This window comes from Anabas testudineus, chromosome 15, assembly GCF_900324465.2.
Source record: "Anabas testudineus chromosome 15, fAnaTes1.2, whole genome shotgun sequence".
Classification (NCBI taxonomy): domain Eukaryota; kingdom Metazoa; phylum Chordata; class Actinopteri; order Anabantiformes; family Anabantidae; genus Anabas; species Anabas testudineus.
The window spans coordinates 9,615,895-9,633,336 of NC_046624.1; the positions used below are offsets into that span (position 1 = coordinate 9,615,895).

The 17,442-nt window shown below is 41.2% G+C and overlaps 6 protein-coding genes across 7 annotated transcripts; 3 read left to right on the forward strand and 3 right to left on the reverse strand.

Moving 5' to 3' along the window:
* Positions 1–396: 396 nt before the first annotated feature.
* On the reverse strand, positions 397–1,834 carry npy4r (neuropeptide Y receptor Y4). Its single transcript, XM_026356007.1, has one exon. It carries the CDS (start codon positions 1,832–1,834, stop codon positions 488–490), a length of 1,347 nt encoding a protein of 448 aa, XP_026211792.1. The 3' UTR covers positions 397–487.
* A 2,499-nt stretch (positions 1,835–4,333) lies between these two features.
* Positions 4,334–7,316, reverse strand: LOC113158391 (beta-microseminoprotein). The gene is made up of 5 exons (XM_026354289.1): positions 7,288–7,316; positions 6,528–6,642; positions 5,206–5,311; positions 4,802–4,904; positions 4,334–4,563 (listed from the first exon to the last, which is right to left on the reverse strand). Exons 1-5 carry the CDS (start codon positions 7,314–7,316, stop codon positions 4,452–4,454), a joined length of 465 nt encoding a protein of 154 aa, XP_026210074.1. The 3' UTR covers positions 4,334–4,451.
* On the reverse strand, positions 6,450–12,173 carry LOC113159328 (sphingomyelin synthase-related protein 1-like). 2 transcript variants are annotated; one of them, XM_026355961.1, is made up of 6 exons: positions 12,092–12,173; positions 8,954–9,580; positions 8,698–8,793; positions 8,499–8,616; positions 8,158–8,308; positions 6,450–7,921 (listed from the first exon to the last, which is right to left on the reverse strand). In XM_026355961.1, the coding sequence occupies exons 2-6, from the start codon at positions 9,574–9,576 to the stop codon at positions 7,617–7,619; spliced, it is 1,293 nt and encodes a 430-aa protein (XP_026211746.1). In that variant the 5' UTR covers positions 9,577–9,580; positions 12,092–12,173; the 3' UTR covers positions 6,450–7,616. The 2 variants fall into 2 exon arrangements, with proteins under 2 accessions (XP_026211746.1, XP_026211745.1); XM_026355960.2 differs by lacking the exon at positions 12,092–12,173 and adding an exon at positions 11,610–12,050 and having other exon boundaries at positions 6,451–7,921.
* si:ch211-223p8.8 (dual specificity protein phosphatase 13A family protein) lies at positions 12,096–12,926 on the forward strand. The gene is made up of 3 exons (XM_026355962.1): positions 12,096–12,313; positions 12,384–12,598; positions 12,707–12,926. The coding sequence occupies exons 1-3, from the start codon at positions 12,108–12,110 to the stop codon at positions 12,913–12,915; spliced, it is 630 nt and encodes a 209-aa protein (XP_026211747.1). The 5' UTR covers positions 12,096–12,107; the 3' UTR covers positions 12,916–12,926.
* A 356-nt stretch (positions 12,927–13,282) lies between these two features.
* zgc:153981 (dual specificity protein phosphatase family protein) lies at positions 13,283–14,889 on the forward strand. The gene is made up of 3 exons (XM_026355963.1): positions 13,283–13,417; positions 13,638–13,852; positions 13,948–14,889. The coding sequence occupies exons 1-3, from the start codon at positions 13,293–13,295 to the stop codon at positions 14,157–14,159; spliced, it is 552 nt and encodes a 183-aa protein (XP_026211748.1). The 5' UTR covers positions 13,283–13,292; the 3' UTR covers positions 14,160–14,889.
* A 169-nt stretch (positions 14,890–15,058) lies between these two features.
* Positions 15,059–17,422, forward strand: LOC113159059 (protein phosphatase Slingshot homolog 1-like). The gene is made up of 7 exons (XM_026355548.1): positions 15,059–15,087; positions 15,225–15,350; positions 15,434–15,675; positions 15,762–15,978; positions 16,057–16,179; positions 16,259–16,476; positions 17,007–17,422. The coding sequence occupies exons 2-7, from the start codon at positions 15,226–15,228 to the stop codon at positions 17,237–17,239; spliced, it is 1,158 nt and encodes a 385-aa protein (XP_026211333.1). The 5' UTR covers positions 15,059–15,087; position 15,225; the 3' UTR covers positions 17,240–17,422.
* The last annotated feature ends 20 nt before the right edge of the window (positions 17,423–17,442 follow it).

Sequence of the window (17,442 nt, forward strand, 5' to 3'; positions counted from 1 at the left end):
TCTCTGAAAATCTACTGTTTATTCCAAATGAAATTATGTTGGTGTTCAGCTGGCTTTATGTCTTTAGGTGACATAGACCACAGTATAATCAAACATTTTAAATGCATGAAACAAAAGAGTCACAGATGTATATAATTAAATACAAAATATGTTTGCCTTGTATAAATTTACATATATTATATTTTCCTGTTACCATAAAATCATTATATTACAATAATTAATGTATAGCAGCCTACATACCATTTACAGTTAGAATAAAACATGAAACTCAGATATAGCATCAGATTAGTTTAAAATGACAAATTCTCAGAAACTGTATAATGTTTCACAACTGCCTTTCATAATTAGGAGATAACGTTGTACTCACTTCAAACCACTGACAAAAACACTGTAGTGCCATTAAAGGTAGAATAAACAGCATTAATCAGTCTCACAACTGCACAGTGTATGTGACTACATCCTTCTACAGCAGGTTGTAGCATTAAAGTTAGACAGAGTTGCTCCTGCAGTTGAGAGGCACAGAGGTGCGGGACATTTCCATGTGCACAGTCGACATGGGGAAATGCTCACACTCTTCTTCTACTTGGCGGCAACGGCAATGCAGGAGCACATCTCTCACCTCCTGCCGAAAGTTGGAGTTGAGGAAGCCGTAGATGATGGGGTTGATGCAGGTGGAGGACATGGCCAGTAGGTGGCAGAGCGAGAACAGAAGGTTGTGGTGGCAGATGGGCAGAGCCTCCTGGTTCCAGTCTGACACCACATTGAAGATGGTGAGCGGCAACCAGCAAAGAGCAAAAGCTGTGATGAGGGCAACCAGCATTATGTTGATTCGACGGCTGTGGGTCAGGCGCTGGTTCTCTAGTGTCCTGGCACGGTCCAGCATGTCTTTGCGGTGGCGAAGGCGCACAAAAACTCTAATGTAACAGAGCAGGACTAACAGAAGTGGGCCACAGTACTGGAAGAGCAGGAGCCATGTGGTGTAAGCAAGCCTGTGTTGCTGGGAAGGCCAGTGTTCCAGACAGGCCTCCATATGTGGAGAGGTGGGAACATAAGAAAAGAGAGCACGGTACGAATTTGCAAGTACAGATGAGTTTTTAAATATGTAGGCGGTAGGGTGAGGCAGAGATGTGTTGACATTAGCCAGGGGGGAGTTTTGGAGTGGAGTCTGAGGCAGCATTACATTGGCGTACGGCTCATTTGTGAGCAGCTGAAAGGCCAGGAAAGGTGAGGACGTGAAGGAGGCCAGAATCCAAATGAGAACAACTCCAATGTAGGCCTGAGGAATGCTAGGTTTCCATCCAGCAGGGTTAATGATGAGCTGATGTCTTTCCAGGGCGATGAACACCAGAGACAGCACAGACACAGTCACAGACACACACTGGATGAATGGCACCAGCCGGCACAACAGTGACCCAAACACCCAGTGGTCCATCAGTGTGTATATAACAGTGAAGGGGAGGCAGAACACACACACCAGGATGTCAGAGAATGACAAGTTGCAGATGAAAATACTGGTGACATTAACTTTTTCCCTGCGACGGGCAATGATGCAGATGAGGCCAACGTTCCCCACCAGCCCCAGCACCATTGTAATGCTGTACCACACCACTAGACATACTGTGAGGATAGGAGACATATGACAATGCTCATCATGCCCAAGAACAGAAAGGTCTGAGAGCAGTTGGGTCTCGTTCCCCGGCCACTCCTGTGCAGACTCACGACTGGTTCTTCCCTCCTCCCATGATGGGAAATGTTGAGAGGTGGAGCTGTTGAAGAGCAGAGGCAGAGCTGTCGCGGATGGAGAAGATTGGTTCGTGTTGCCACTTAGGGACATCTCACCAGGACTTCAATGTCACCAGCCCCCAGGATCAAACCACCCATCCCAGCCCTCTGAGAGCAGGCATCTGAGACAAATAGGACAAAAGAGAATAGAACACGAATAGAAAAAATGTTTTTTACTTGCAAAGCAAACACTCTTATAGGATAAGGGGTCTGCTCGTGAAGAAGAGATGCAGTTCTTTGATAGAAGCACCGGGTTAGGAAAATGTTAACTGATGTTACCCATCATGAAAGTATAGGTGATACAATTTAGATTTTTTTGGTTGGTTGCTCACAAAATACTGTTATGTTATAGAAAAGCTACACAACATGAAAAGAAAAAGAACACAATACTCTATTTTACACAGTTTAAACTGCACAGACTAGTTTATTGTCTTTGTCGTACAGTAACTATTTCTCTCCTTTTATTTTTCCCATCTTAAGATCTAAGATGTGTCAACTCCCGTCGCACAAATGAGTCCTCCAGTCAGTCAGGGTTCAAGACTGAACATAATAGCTTAATGACGGTAAAATTACTATGCATGAATAGCAGGAGTGAAGTCTATTTACACAATGAGTGATGCACTATGTCGAAGTGAAAAGGGCATGACATTGTCAGAATCCTAAAAATGGATTCTAGCTCCCTCCCCTGAAACCTCTGCCATGTATTGTGAAAACCAGCATTGCTAAGAAAATGAGCCTTGTCACTTTCCATTAATGGCACACGCGCTTAGCTATCAGTCACTTCACGCTGCATCATTACTAACCTACTCTGTCAGTGTGTTGAGTGAGCTGCAGGCAGGGTGGCACAACATTGATCATCCTTTGTTCAGAGAGAGAAAAAAATAAAACAAATGTAATGTCAGCACTAACCAGATGTAAGACACAGCTGTAGCAGAGCGGAGAAACGACAGACACCAGCAAACAAAAAAAGTAAGAGTAGCCCATTAACAGGCAAATTTAACCCTGTCACTTAGGAGGGATGTTATGCTGGTTGATTGCATGTCCAGCAAGTATTTGTGTCAGTGCGATCGGCCCCCTTGAGAGCAAAATCTCTGCAGGATAAGGAACACTGTGACCTGGAACTGCTGTGTCCATCATATTCTTCTTTTTTGCCTCAGCCAAGTCTCCTCCATCTCTGTGACAACAGTGCTCTCTGACAGGGAAATGAGAAAGTGGCTCCGTGTCATTTTTTTCACACCAGATTCACCTTGATTTTCTCTTTGCTATTTTTCTGAGAGCAGTTGCACTGTGCAACAATTACTTTTTTTTTTATTAATCTTTAAAATTTTGTCCTTATTGTAGCATTAGAAAAAACATTTTGTCACATTGTAAATTGGTTGGACACATATGTATTTATTTTATCCATAAACTGTTTTTCTGAAGCAGTATCATACAATTTTAATATTTAAATTCAATTTAATATTTTTATGTGTCTATATAACATGTTCATTCAATCACCTTTGTTTTGTTTTTGTAAATAATGTAATTAATGTCTCTAAAAATGAAAATCACAGAGAGACAGCTTGACCAATTACTGTGCAGTCACTGATTCATATCATATCATATATTAAAAAGATGTTTAACTATCATTTATTTGTCAACATAAACACAAGGGAATATTACCTTTTGCAGGCATAAATGTAGTTGAAAAAACAGTGTTTTCCTCTCTTTATACTCAGTCACTTGGATGATTTGGAATCGTTCTTTTGGCTGCCTTCACTGTAGAGGAGCGGGATATCTGTGGCAGGCACTGTGTGGTTTGCTTAACCTGAGATAATGACCTAAGACTCATTATTCTCTGCTGGAGGTGTCAGAGACTGTGGGTGATGCCTCATTACAGCTACAAATGCTGTCATGAAACTGGTTTTCTCCACATTTCCACACAGTATACGAAACGTTCATGCAAACCAGGTGCGTAATTGTCTCCCTGGTGTTGTATTTTTTCTAGTTTTCCTGTTGAAATTGGATGCATATTATCTGCTTGTATGCATCATCCAAAAACATTTCTAAATGTAGAGACAAAAAATTCACCTGCAGCAGTTCACACTAAGACACAAGCTGACAGTGAAGAAAAAACACAGCATACATTTCTTAAATGATTAACCAAGAAAAGACTTTCCTTTGACAAAAATCCTTATTATTGTGCATAAAAATAGAGAACTCACGTGGATTGGCTGAGTAAAGTCTGCGATGCCAAGGTGACAGAGAAGACGATGCTATGAACAGGTGTGAAACCACGGAGATGAGAGTTGGAGAAGGAGCTTAACATCATAATAACCACAACGTTTCTGTCAGACACAACCGTGAGAGGAGCACGGCTATTATTCGGCTGCTGGAGCCAGAGTGTCAGAGATCCTCCGAGCCCCGAGCTCTGCTGTCACACAGTGGTGGATTCATTCAATTACATCCAGAAAATAACACCTGCTGCAAGTGTTGGTAAAGAGACAGAGACCCAGCGAGGGGGATTTTCTGCATTTTTAAGTATGACAGTTAAAACAAAGACCAAGGTTGATCAGTGTTTATTAGTAAAATAGAGTAAGACCATAAACGAAATGAAAAAGAACTGAGGCAGATGAAAAAGGTTTTTAATCAGTTGTCAATGACAGTGTAGAGGCCACTTTGTAGTGTGTTCAGACAGGGAAGCAGTCTTTAGTTTTGTCTGACCTGAGCACCAGGTTTACAGTGCAGGTTTCCCGATTTACAACCACCTTACACTCCTCTGGACCTCTTACAGGGAGGATCCTGAGAGACACAAAGAAATAATATTATTATGAGAAGAAGAAAACACACACGGCATTTCGTAGTTTTGTTGAACTTCCACTTATATGGTTTTTCTTTGTCACCTCAAATGTTGTTTAAGATCTTTGTTTATGGAGAGGCAAAGGGTCTTACGTCCAAATCAGGGCATCATTTGTCTACTCACAATCAGCGACTAGATCACACAACCAGTTTTATAAGGTTTGTTAAAAAAAAATCTTACATGTCACAGCATCTCAGGCCTTCGCTCGTACAGGAGCACGACATGCAGTCTCTCACCCACTCAGAGCCAAAGTCATGCTGCTTCCCATCCTGATCCACACACCCTACAAGTAAAGAAACAAAACCACAGTTCAGAGGAACTGCTGGCCCACTTACAACAAATATGTACAGGAGACTAATTGTGTGTAATTATGTGTATAGCAGTTGTTTTGATAAGTTTCACTTAGTTGGAAGTTGTTAAGTAAACACATAACAGCTGGGCAACATTAAGACAGATCATAAAAGGTTAAGTCCTATCATTTGATTCTTCCATGAAACACAGCAGAGAAAAGCTTCCACTTCACTAATGTGCTACCGCACTGTTGTTTCATTGTATATTTACATGACATAATCAGATTGAGTCACCTTTTGAAGGGTTTTTCGGATCTTTGACCTTTAACGTTTGTAAGAAGCAGGTAGAGTGACACAGGACAACCAGTCCCAGCAGACATACAAACACATGGAGAGAGGCCTGATAGAGCAAAAAAACAAAAAATACAACAAACTTAGAGTTAAATTTATGCACTTTGCCTGAATTACTTTATTCTGCAGCACCCTTTAAGACATCTTAAAAGGAAATGGGTAGATTTTATTTATGCCTTATTTCTTGTAATGTCTCCAAAGGAATAAAATAATGCTTTGTTGACAGTAGGAATTTGCATTGTAGGTATTTAAATCTATATTTTAGTCATTCATTGCAATTTATATGAACAAATTTCAATTCAAAGACAACACATTTTACATAAAATAAGATTGAATTAATTTAGTTGGAAGAACACACATTTGTAAAGATTCACAGTTTATGTTAAGCAGGACTTAACAGAGCATTTCAAATGATTCGCCCCTTATCTGCAGTATTTACATGTGTTAATCATTATGTGAGGGACTCACCAGTAATGTTATTTACTAATGTATACCTGCTTTCTTTTTGGTTATATGTGATTATTTTTGTCGTTCACTGTTTATATAAAGTTAGCTGTAAAGTTTTAATCTTTATTTTGAAAAGGTCACCAGTTGTGTTACCACTGCCCCAACTTAGTAACAGCATAAATAATAATATGAATAATAAAAAGCTTAACTCACCACCCCAGGTTTACTTAATTGTTGGCTATGGCTGATATTTTTAATGTCTAATACATTGTAGTGTACCTCCCAGTATACATTTATATAATTTCTTTAATGTAAAAAAATTTAAGATGAGACAAAATGAAAGACAGCTTTTTTATCCTTCCCTCATCTATAGCTTTTCTATTTATAAAGTGATGCATACATACCATGACCAGTTGAAGCTCAGTCACTCTATTTGTGGTCAAACTCTCTGATGGGTGCTTAATATCAAGGTGTGAACTCCTACGTATCTTTATTTTTATTTGAACTGTTCTCAGGTATTTGTTTTAAGGTGGAGAAGAGCAGCTCATATGTAGGGCTACATTAATATTTCATAGGAAAGGTTACTCCCTACTTGATGACAACTTTTTCACCTACGGTAATGTTTAATGTTTACTAACTCACAAAAAAGACAGATAATTGATAATAATGACTATAATCCAGTTTATTAAATAAAAGCATACAAAACAGTGTAAAAGCAGCAAAGAAAAGGTAAATCTGGCATATAAAGAAATTAAATAGAAAATCTGATTTTCCACATCATATCTGTAAACCTTTATTGTTCTTTATTGTCTGTAAACCTGCCTGTTTTCCAACTGTAAACACCTGATCCAGGTAATCAGCAGTTGGTGGGACAGGAGCTGTTGGAAACTAGCAGCACAGTGGACCTTGAGGAACAGGGATAGGACCACTGAACTATAACATAAAATCAAATTAGGATATAGAAATAATTATAAAAACTGTTAACTGGAGAAATAAATTAGCATTAGAAAAACATTCAGATATATGATGTTAAGTTCAACTGTGAATGTAGAAAGGTGCATTATCCCATTAGTGACATTATGATAAATAATAATTTCAGTCTCTCTGAGTGACACAGAACTCTGTCAGTAGAGAACAGGAAGTGTAATTACAAAACTCAAATCTCTTTTTAGAAGTACAACGTGAACTGTCAGTGATGATGACACACTTACAATGAAACAATGACCCAAACCAAAAGTGAACCTTAAACTTGAAAAAAAAAGCAGAGTGATTGTTTAGAGGAAAATAAATGTCAGTGCGTGCAATTTTAAGACCCTGTAAGTAGTAAACTACATTTCTTTGTTTATACGGCAGAGTGCAATTAGACTTTTACATTTAAAGGCATAGAAGGTAAAATTAAGCTTAGCACAAAGACTAGAAACAGAGGGCAACAGCAAAAAAATAAAAAAATAAAATGTATTTATTTATTGACTGTGATAAAAGCCACAGTCAATAAATAGTATGTGAATTTTCAGTTTTACTGATTAAACAAACAACAAACTATGTGTTCCAAAAATGCTTGTAGTGTTTTTTTGTTACCTTCGAACAGAGCCATGCTGTTTCCCCATGTTTCCTGTTTCCTGTGCCAACTTTGAGCTAACTAGGTGCCCATGGTATCCATCTCCTCATCTAACTCCCAGCAGGAAAGCAAGAGGGCAGATTTGCCAAAATGCCCTTAAACATAAGATTACTAAACAAGATAAAGAACAATCTTTTATATAAATGAGGGTAAAAGAAAATCCCTCATATGACAATAAACTTAAACCCATCCAAAGATAAGAAGCAGCATCTCAGGTAATAGGATTCTTGTTCAGGCTTTAATAATCCAGTCCATGCACAGTGCAGCTGCTGATCTTTGGCTGTGCACACTATCCAATCAGAGTTTTCATGAAGGCAGGTTTGTTGAAGGGCCAGTGATACTGGTTGGGGACAGGTCCATTGACGTTGCACTCAAAAAAGGAGAACATGGGGAACCAAATCCGTGCTCTCCGGCTCTGCTGGTAGGCACGGGTGTTGGCTAAGGTGTGGTAGTAGAGGAAGAGGCGAGTGGTGATGTAGAAGGCTATGAACACGTCGATGGAATAGTGCTCGTGAGCAGCAAGGATGAAGAAAATACCAAACAGGTTTAACACCCAGGAGATGGTGTGAATGAGATTCCAGGTTTGTGGAGTGTCTGCAACAGGAAGAAATCATGTAACCATAAATATATCAAATGATATTCTACGCTTTTCACACAGTCAGAAAATCCCATGAAAAGACTCTACTGACATGTGAAGTGACTACCAACTACCATCTTACAGATTTAAATAATGACTTGTACATCAAATGTGTATTAATCTCCATCTGAAAATAGTCTTTAATTATATATTTGTAACCCGCTTTTGGTTTTAATCTAAGGTCAACACTTACATTCAGTCACAAAGAAGTTCAGCATTGTGATGACAACAGTGTGTCCACTGAACATGTAGTCTCCACACGTCTGAACACCAGTCAGAGTCATCCCAAAGCCACTCCAGATCGCTAGTGCCCTCTGTATCTTTCCCCACGAATCACCATATGTCTGTGGAACAAAAAGCTGTTATCAGTCATGCTGTGAATCACATTTGCATCTGGTCATCAGATATGACAGCAGTCATTTTGAGTCACAAATAAACTGCAACACTGCCAACAGCAGTGAGCATTACCAACAACTCCAGACTGAAAAATAGAAAACATTATCTAATCTGCACAGTCTCATGTGTGATTCTCACCTTACTGGCACACTTCAGATGCTGCCCAGGCACAGAGAGCGAGGTGACAAACATGGTGCAGCAACGAAGCAGAAACACAGTCCCCATCAATGAGCACAATCGCCTGAAGAGAATAGACCTGAAGTAAAGACAAATGGAGATCAATGTTGTCTATTTGCACACATTGTATTAAGCATGAGGATCTGTGCATTTACATTACCTGTGTTTGTGAAGGAGCAGGATCAACAGAAACATGTAACACAAGATGAGGCCACAGGCTTCAGCCATTGCAAAAGCCCAAGGAATTCTTGGAACACTGTGAAAGAACAGAAGCATTAGTTTGAGCATGTAGATTTGATTTGAGTACAGAGAAGTGTCCTGTAGGCCTAAATGAACTGTCAACAGGTAATAGATTCTTCAGGTAGGTATTTACTTGTTACTATTGGTGCAAAACACACAAAGTATGTGGTCCATACCTGTCCAGGAATATGTCAGGCAGTGGCGGATATGTCCTCATGTCCGGGACCCGTTCATGCACAATGACCATAACAATTGATGTGAATCCAAACACAAGAACGACATATATGGAACTAATGACTGTCTTCCAAACCTCTGGGTCCAATCTACCAGCCAGGTGCTGCCTACACCTTCCGTTGGAGTGTGTTTGACACATCACCGTTCCTAAACTGCATCCAGATCTATTGCCGTTCCTCAGCCGCAGCTCAGTCCCATTAGACAAATGATCCCTGCTGTTATGCCTCCTCTCCGCTCCATCACAACTCCATCCAACTCCTGTGGCATCCAGCGGTAGCCTGACAGAGAGGGTGTCTGTGAGTTGGATACCCAGCTCCTCCAGCTGGGCCTGGTTCTGTCTCTGGAGGCGACGGAGAGCTAAAGTTAACCTCTTGATGTCTCCAAGCACAGTGAGGCCCAGTGGAGGACCCCTTAGGTCGGCTTCGGTCAGAGCCAGCAGGCTGATGCCGTCCAGTCTGTGCTGGATGCACAGTAACTCCACATAGCTGCCGAAACCATCTTCTTGCAGCCACTGAGCCACCTGCTTACAGCTCCAGGCACTCACACCATCCTCTGATAGTGCCATGCCACTGCAAGACATAAACAATGTTAAGACGTGAGGTTTGATGAAGATGAGAACAACTTAGATGGTCATGTAGTAAGAGATGTCACAAAAAGGCCTGAATAATAAATATACAAGCTTATGTAACCATTTGCCAACTACTGATGATGCAGCACGGCTTCTTTCTCACCTCTTCATTTCATTACTGTTGTTATTCCCGATAAAGCTTAAACAGATCTTATTTACATACATTTCATACATTCAAAATAAAACAATTATTTGAGTTAATCAACAGACAAACTAATCATTATTTTAATTATTAACAGGTTTACTTATTACATCAATTGGTTCGGTATATAAAAGGACAAACCTGAGCCAAAACATCTTCATCCAACAGTTTTAAATATTTAATTCATTTCAATTTAATTTTATTTGTATAGCGCTTTTTACAATTGTCGCAAAGCAGCTTTACACAACCAAAGAAACTATGGAAGTTTACATGAACATGAAATATTAAGCTGAAATATTCAGTCAGTCCATTTTACTGTTGCTGGTTCCAGCCTCTCAAAAGCTAAAACTCTGCTTTTCTCTTTTGTATCACGTTTTATAAGCTGAGTAAATTTTGCTGACATTTGCTTTTTAACTTTGGACTGTAATTGGAAGATCTCACTTCGGGCTATGGGTAACTGGGACTGACAAGGCTAAAACAGTAAATCAGTGATAAAAATATTCAATAGTTGCAGCTGTAATTGATGAAAAGAGAAAAGGCAACACATTTCTCATTTCTTTAATGAGTTGAAGTCAGAGGAAAACACACTTTTGCACAATAAATGACTAAAAACTGACGAAATGAACAAATCCCAGCCTATGGCAACTGTGTTTAACCACCCTCAACGAAACAAGAGAGTCACTTCCTCTCCCACAGAAAGACTCAGGTGCTGATGAAACACTCTTTGCTCGGCATTCTCCTCATTTCTTGTCCTTTAACCTTGTGATAAGCTGACCACAGTCGTGCTTGCCCTGTACTCCCTACAGCTCCAAAGGTCTACGAGGCTCAACCAACATGACTGCACTGCAGTGAACTGCTGAATAAGGCTGATAGTCTATGTGCTGATTGAGGAGTAGATACAGACTAGAAATTCCCCAAGTAAGCAGCTTTCAGCTATCAGTAGACATCACTGGCTTTTTATGTGGCCATTAGGCTAATTAAATAAGATAGATATATGTTTCCGCATGGAGGAGTCTCGTAGCTGGTTTATGATACTTCTCAGTGTTCAATTGAAAATAAAATCCGTCTCCAATATTTTTTTAGAGCAGTCCTAAAAACATCATACTCACATTTAGTTGTTTTGCATGAAAAATGACTCGGGTGACAATAGAATAACATACAGTTCTAAATCTGTATTAAATATATGCTACTTGTATACTAGGCTGCATGAGGGTTCATTTTCGTAACTCATTGGGATGAATCTGAATCAAATAAAGAAGAAAAGCTGGTGATCATCACCTGTAAACTCTGTCGTTTACCGTCTGTAATGTGGATCACATGGTAGCCGGCTGTCACACAGTAACAATGACAATAACTATCAGATTCAGCTAATTAACAGTAAATACTAAACATTTACACGTCCTTCAGAGAGGATTAATTCACTTGTAACCCCTGTAGTCTCTAGATTTTACCCTTGGGGCTTTACTTAGGGATTCATAAGTGCCATGTCAGCTTGTTTGTCAGTGAGTCACACTGGGCACTGACACACAGCTGAGAGAGAGAGAGAGAGAGAGAGAGAGAGAGAGAGAGAAAGCCATTCAGTGTGTGAGACAGAGACTGTTTGACAAAGGGCACATTGTGTGCTCACCACTGGGACACAATGTATTGTAGACATAACCTCTCACTATATCACTATATAAATCATATTTTCAACTTTGTTAAATAAATAAATAAATAAATAAAGTAGAGGGACACCTATTTAATGCAGAGTAAACAAGTTATATAAAGTACATTTAGTTGTTTTAAAACTACTTTAAAAGATCCTATTCAGCAGTAGTGCCTCACTTACCAAAAGTCCACTGTCACTGCGCTTCCAGAGGGAGGAGATGAGTCTGCTTTTCTCTCAACTGACAGGAGTATTTCATGACCAACATGCTTCTGACAACTAGGCAACACCAAACAGGAAGAGACACTATTGAACAACACCAGTAAAGAAGAGCTGAGGGCTCACGCAGGGCTGCTGCTCAAAGCGCACTGACATCTGCTGGTCACACTTGGAAAAAATCTGGATCTGTTAACAGGCGTCTCCACATGCAGGAAAGTAAAGTAGGGTTGTGTGGATTATTTTCTTTTAGTTCACAAAACCTACACAAGCATGAGTTTTCAAACCAGTTATGTAACAGTTAACACGCTTGCAAGTGTGAGAGCTTGACTCGGGATTCTGTGCCAAGCTGCACCACCTGCTTTGGACAGTCACACTGCAGAGTGGAGGGAAGCTACTGAAACACAACCGAGGCGAATGCAACATAGAGCGGCGTGATTTAGTTTTACCTGTTTAAAGTTGGAAATGGCTGACGGAAAGTGGTTTGCAGGTGCGGCCTCAGGGGTGGGATGTGATCCACGAACCTCGGAAGAGGAGGAAAAGCTCACAGAGGATTCAGAGAAGAGGTGGGAGATCCCATCTCTCCAAGACTTAGAGAAGGTTTTACAATCAGCTCCGCACTCCTGCCACCACGGAGATGAGGTGTGGCCAAACCTGTATCTGGGGGACATGTGAGTATCCTGTGGCACCTTTATTTATACTTGTTTGGATTTTGTTTTTAATGCATACAATTTGTACCAGGTTTATGTCTCATGACAGGTTCGGGCTCTGGCAGCTGGGTATCACTCATGTGCTGAATGCAGCTCACGGTAAACTGTGCTGTAAGGGCAGTGATGATTTCTATGGGACCACAGTGAAATACTACGGAGTCCCAGCCAACGACCTGCCAACATTTGACCTTTCACCTTTTTTCTACCCTGCTGCTGATTTCATTCACCAGGCTCTGACATCGGGAGGTACTGCAAGCTGCCTCACAGGTTTCCACTGGAGACAAAACAGTTCCTGTAAATCGTGATGTAGGTGGGGTTTCCTGTCCTTCCAGAGGCTTTGTTTGTGTTTTACAGGAAAGGTGTTTGTGCACTGTGCTGTGGGTGTCAGTCGCTCAGCAGCATTGGTCCTGGCCTACCTGATGATCCATCACCACCTCAGTCTTCTGTCCTCCATACGCCATGTGCAACAGAAACGCTGGATTTTCCCAAACAGAGGTTTCCTGAGACAGCTTATAGACTTGAACCAACAACTGCAGCACAAAGGGTTCAGTGAGCCTAAATAAAACAAGATCCATAGATTTTGACTTAGAAGTCTTCATTTATAACAAGCAAGACTTTCTCCTATCTGTGCATATATATTTTTATACTGTGTTCCCACGTCATCCTCCCCTGACGTGACCTCAGTGAGGACCTACAGACTGCCCGTCTTTCCCCCTCAGGACCTTTGGCACCAGTGAGCAGACCAATCAATGCAACAGCAACATTAAATAACTCTGCATCCATCCAGACAGAACACACTGAACACTGAGCTAATTTTGGAGTCGGGCAGCATTCAAACAGCCACCTGCTCATGTCCCTCACTGAGCTGCAGACTCTGCTGGTGGACTGTGGACACCGACAGCAGGAGCAGTAATAGGGTAGCACTCTGTTTCCAGGGAGGATGTCAGGGAGCAACCAGCAACAGGACCTGGTGCTCATTAAAGAACTGGAGCTCATCTTGGATTCCTGCAGCCTGGAGCTCACGCCAGTGGATGAAGTCTTGCCCAGCCTGTACTTAGGAAATGTGTGAGTGCCTCCTGTTTATAGCGTGTGCTGTGTGGAAACATGACACCTTCCTGAAATCTGCAAGAGAGCAATTGATCAGTTGTAACAAGAGAGGAACTGATCAGCTGTAATTAAAGTCTCTTAAAGTACAAGACACATGCAGTCTTTTTAATCAACCATAGCACTGGTTCACGCTCCCTCTCTATTCTGTGTTCATCTCTTTGTTCATGTGTTTTTCCAGAGCTGTGGCACAGAACAGAAAGACACTACATAAGCTTGGCATCACTCATGTCCTGAACGCAGCGCACTCCAAGCAGGGCAGCATTGGTGATCAGAGTTTTTATGGGAACACCTGTGTTTACTTTGGCATCCCGGCGGAGGATTCGGATCACTTTGACCTCAGCCTGTACTTCAAAGATGCAGCTGACTTCATACATAAAGCCCTGAAGAGCAAAGGTGGTAAAGGACATGAATGTGACCCTCAAGCGTTTATGATTTTTCCACAGCTGTTTGACATCTCCTCATTGTTCTTTCTCCACTGTGCTCTGCAGGGAAAGTGCTGGTGCACTGCATCATGGGTGTGAGTCGATCTGCCACTTTAGTCCTGGCGTACTTGATGTTGCGGCAGCGTCTCTCTCTCAGAGATGCTCTGAAGCACGTGATCCAAAGACGAGCAATTTACCCCAACCGGAACTTCCTGTCCCTCCTCCTCAAGCTTGATGGACAGCTGACACTCAAACGGAGGTTATGTCCTCTTCTCTGACAGCTCTCTTTCTTTTCTCTTTGCTCTTTCATCATTTTTTGCCCTTAGTCACCTCAGGATGTGTCTCTCTTTGCTGTTACACTCCACTCCAGTCAGTAGGGACAACATTTATAGGTGATGATAGCAGAATGAGTACAATATGGTGCAGTTATTAGTGTGACATTTAAATTCCATATTTGTATTTCTTATTTCTCTTGTCTAATTCTGTTGCACAGTGTCAGCAGCAGTGCTCATGTGTTGTGTAATATTTGTCAGTGTCATCTTTCCTGTGAGGTTTGATTTTAATATTTAAACTTTATTCAAATGTTACCTGTCCATGATGTCAGACATGTCCTCGTGTTATGTAAATACAGCTTTCTGACTATTGTACATATCCATTAAACACATGTTATGATGTTTAATTAATGTAACCTGAAGCTGATGTTTTAATTGTCAGTGTTGTCTGAATATTACACACACTGTCCATTCTCATACATTTACATATGTGTCTTTTCTTTTTCTTAAAAGTAAAATTCAAAGGGCATAACTTAGTTAAAGTCACTAGAGACTGTTATTTGGTATATTTAGTCACAGTCATATTTCTTAAAGGAGCAGAGCAGTAGATGCTACTCTGCTTCTGGGTGGTGATACAGAGACACATACTGTGCAGTGGTGTGTTACAAAACAGTCTGTGGTCATCATGGAAAGTTAGTAAGTGAGCTAATGTTACAGTTGACACGGTTATGTCACATTATCGCCCAAAGCAAAAAGACTTCAGCATTGTAAAATGGATTAAATGTGTATTAAAGTGGTTGAGCTGTGGATGAATACTGTCTGCAGGATGTGTTTGTTAGTGATGAGTGTACGATGACAGAGTTATAAAAAGAAACAGGCTACAGTTGGAATAAAGAGCACGGCAGGAGACGGGTTTGTACTGACTTGTAGTGAGGTAAGTTCACATGATTCAGAGAAAACAGGTTAGTTTTGGCCTATTTCAGGTTGGTCTGCTCAGTCAGTCTCTGGCTCTACCACTGATGATGTGGCTAATGCATTTTCGGTGTGTGTGTGTCTGTGTGTGTGTGTCAGTATGTCTCTCCGGGATCCACCATATGAACCTCCTTCTGTCTCAGACCTGCAGGAGTTCCTGCTAACAGACAGACGGCCCACTGGACATGTCAATCGAGTTTGGCCAAATCTTTACATTGGCAATGAGTAGGTATACACACAGTAACATGAACACATATGTGCATCTGTATAAACAGACTCCACTCATACAGCGGTGAATTGTGTTTCAGGGTGGCAGCCCGTGATAAGGGCTCTCTCCACAGTCTGGGCATTACACACATTGTAAATGCTGCCCATGGACCCCCTAAACCCAGCCCTGGATCCTATCTATATGTCAACACAGGCCCACGTTTCTACCGAGACATGACGGTGGATTATTATGGGGTGGAGGCTGACGATGCGATAGATTTCATGCTTAGTCCTTTCTTCTACCCAACAGCAAGATACATTAGATCTGCACTGGCAATGGGAGGCAAGTCAATCCAACACAACCAACTTTTATGCCTAGAATAAGATGTTTTGTTGTATGTCTGATGAACAGAAATCTCTCTCTCCCAGGACGGGTGTTTGTCCACTGTCTGATGGGTGTTAGCCGCTCTGCAACTTTAGTGCTGGCCTTCCTGATGATTGTAGAGGGCCTGACGCTGCAGGAGGCTGTGGCTGCCGTCAGGCCGCACAGAGACATCTGCCCAAACCCAGGATTCCTGCAGCAGCTCCGCAGCCTTGACATGAGTCTGGAGAGGGAGAGGAGGAGACGACAACAAGCCCAAATGCTGTAAAGACATATAAAAATACACAAAGTCATAAACATCAACATATACATACAGATACATACACATCTGTATTGCTACAGAGGTCACTTAGCCAAGAAGGAGGAAACACCATCTCTGGCAGAGCTGAGGCAAATTCTCTGGACAGGCAGGAAGCCAGTGACACCCGTTAATCAAGTCTGGCCAAATCTGTATATTGGAGATGAGTGAGTAGAAAAAACACACTTTGTATGTTGTAACTTTTGTAAAAAAAAAAATATCAGTTTGTATGCGGTGTGTGTGCAGGTCTGTGGCGCGAGATAAAACCACACTCTCATCTCTGGGTGTTACTCACATACTGAATGCTGCAGCAGGTCGACACCACATCAACACGGGTCAGCAGTTTTACAGTGACCTTGAAGTGGAATACTACGGTGTTGAAGCTGCAGACCATCCTGAGTTTGACCTCCGACCTTTCTTCAGACCTGCTGCACAGTTCATAGACAGTGCTCTTAAGAAAAATGGTCAGTGTGCAATTATGACACAATGTAAAGAGAAACATATATGCAGCTGTTGCACAAATGCATTTATTGTATTTCAACAACCCTTCTCAACAACATTCAGTATTTGTTCTATTTGTGTTGGATGGTGTTAATTTAATTATTTGAGCTGCACAGATTAAGGATAAAGACACACTGACACGGCTTTTTTTGCAATGTAATGATCCCCAACAGTTATTATAATGCATTTATTGTCAACTTTGGATGGTTCATTCTGTCTTATTTCTGGTGAAAATAAACGAAATGTAAGAAAATAAATCAAATTTTTTCTAATCTGCTGTGAAAACGGCCCTTACTAGTTGAATAAATCAACCAATATTGTGATACATGCATTATTTTACTAATTATGACTTAGTATCTCATAATTATGAGATCTGGTCTCCACATTTTTTTTTCTTTTGTGAATGCAATGTGCTTTTAAGGGCCTGTTAAGTTGTAGACAATATTGAGAACAGTGGGAGGAAACTTATATAATCAATAAATGTGTTTTCCAGGGAAGGTGTTTGTCCACTGTGCCATGGGTGTGAGCCGCTCTGGTGCCCTAGTTTTGGCGTATCTGATGATCTTCCAGGACCTGCTGTTAGTGGACGCCATAAATGCTGTGCGTCTGAACCGAGACATTGGACCCAACTCAGGATTCCTGCAGCAGCTCCGAGAGCTGGAGCTGAGTCTCTGGCCACAGCGCAGACAGATAACAGAGGAGGACCACACTGACACTTCCTCATGATGAACACATAAACATGCAGTTTCACCTTGACTGGCACCTGCTTTGTTTGAATCCACATTTTCTCCTACAACAACCTATTTCGACAAATACAAAAGTCATCCCATGCTCATAGCTTGGCAAATGGTGGTAAATGCTAACTGATCCCTACACCTGTTCACATATTACAAATGACTCAACATTCAGCTCCTGCTAAATGTCTTTTG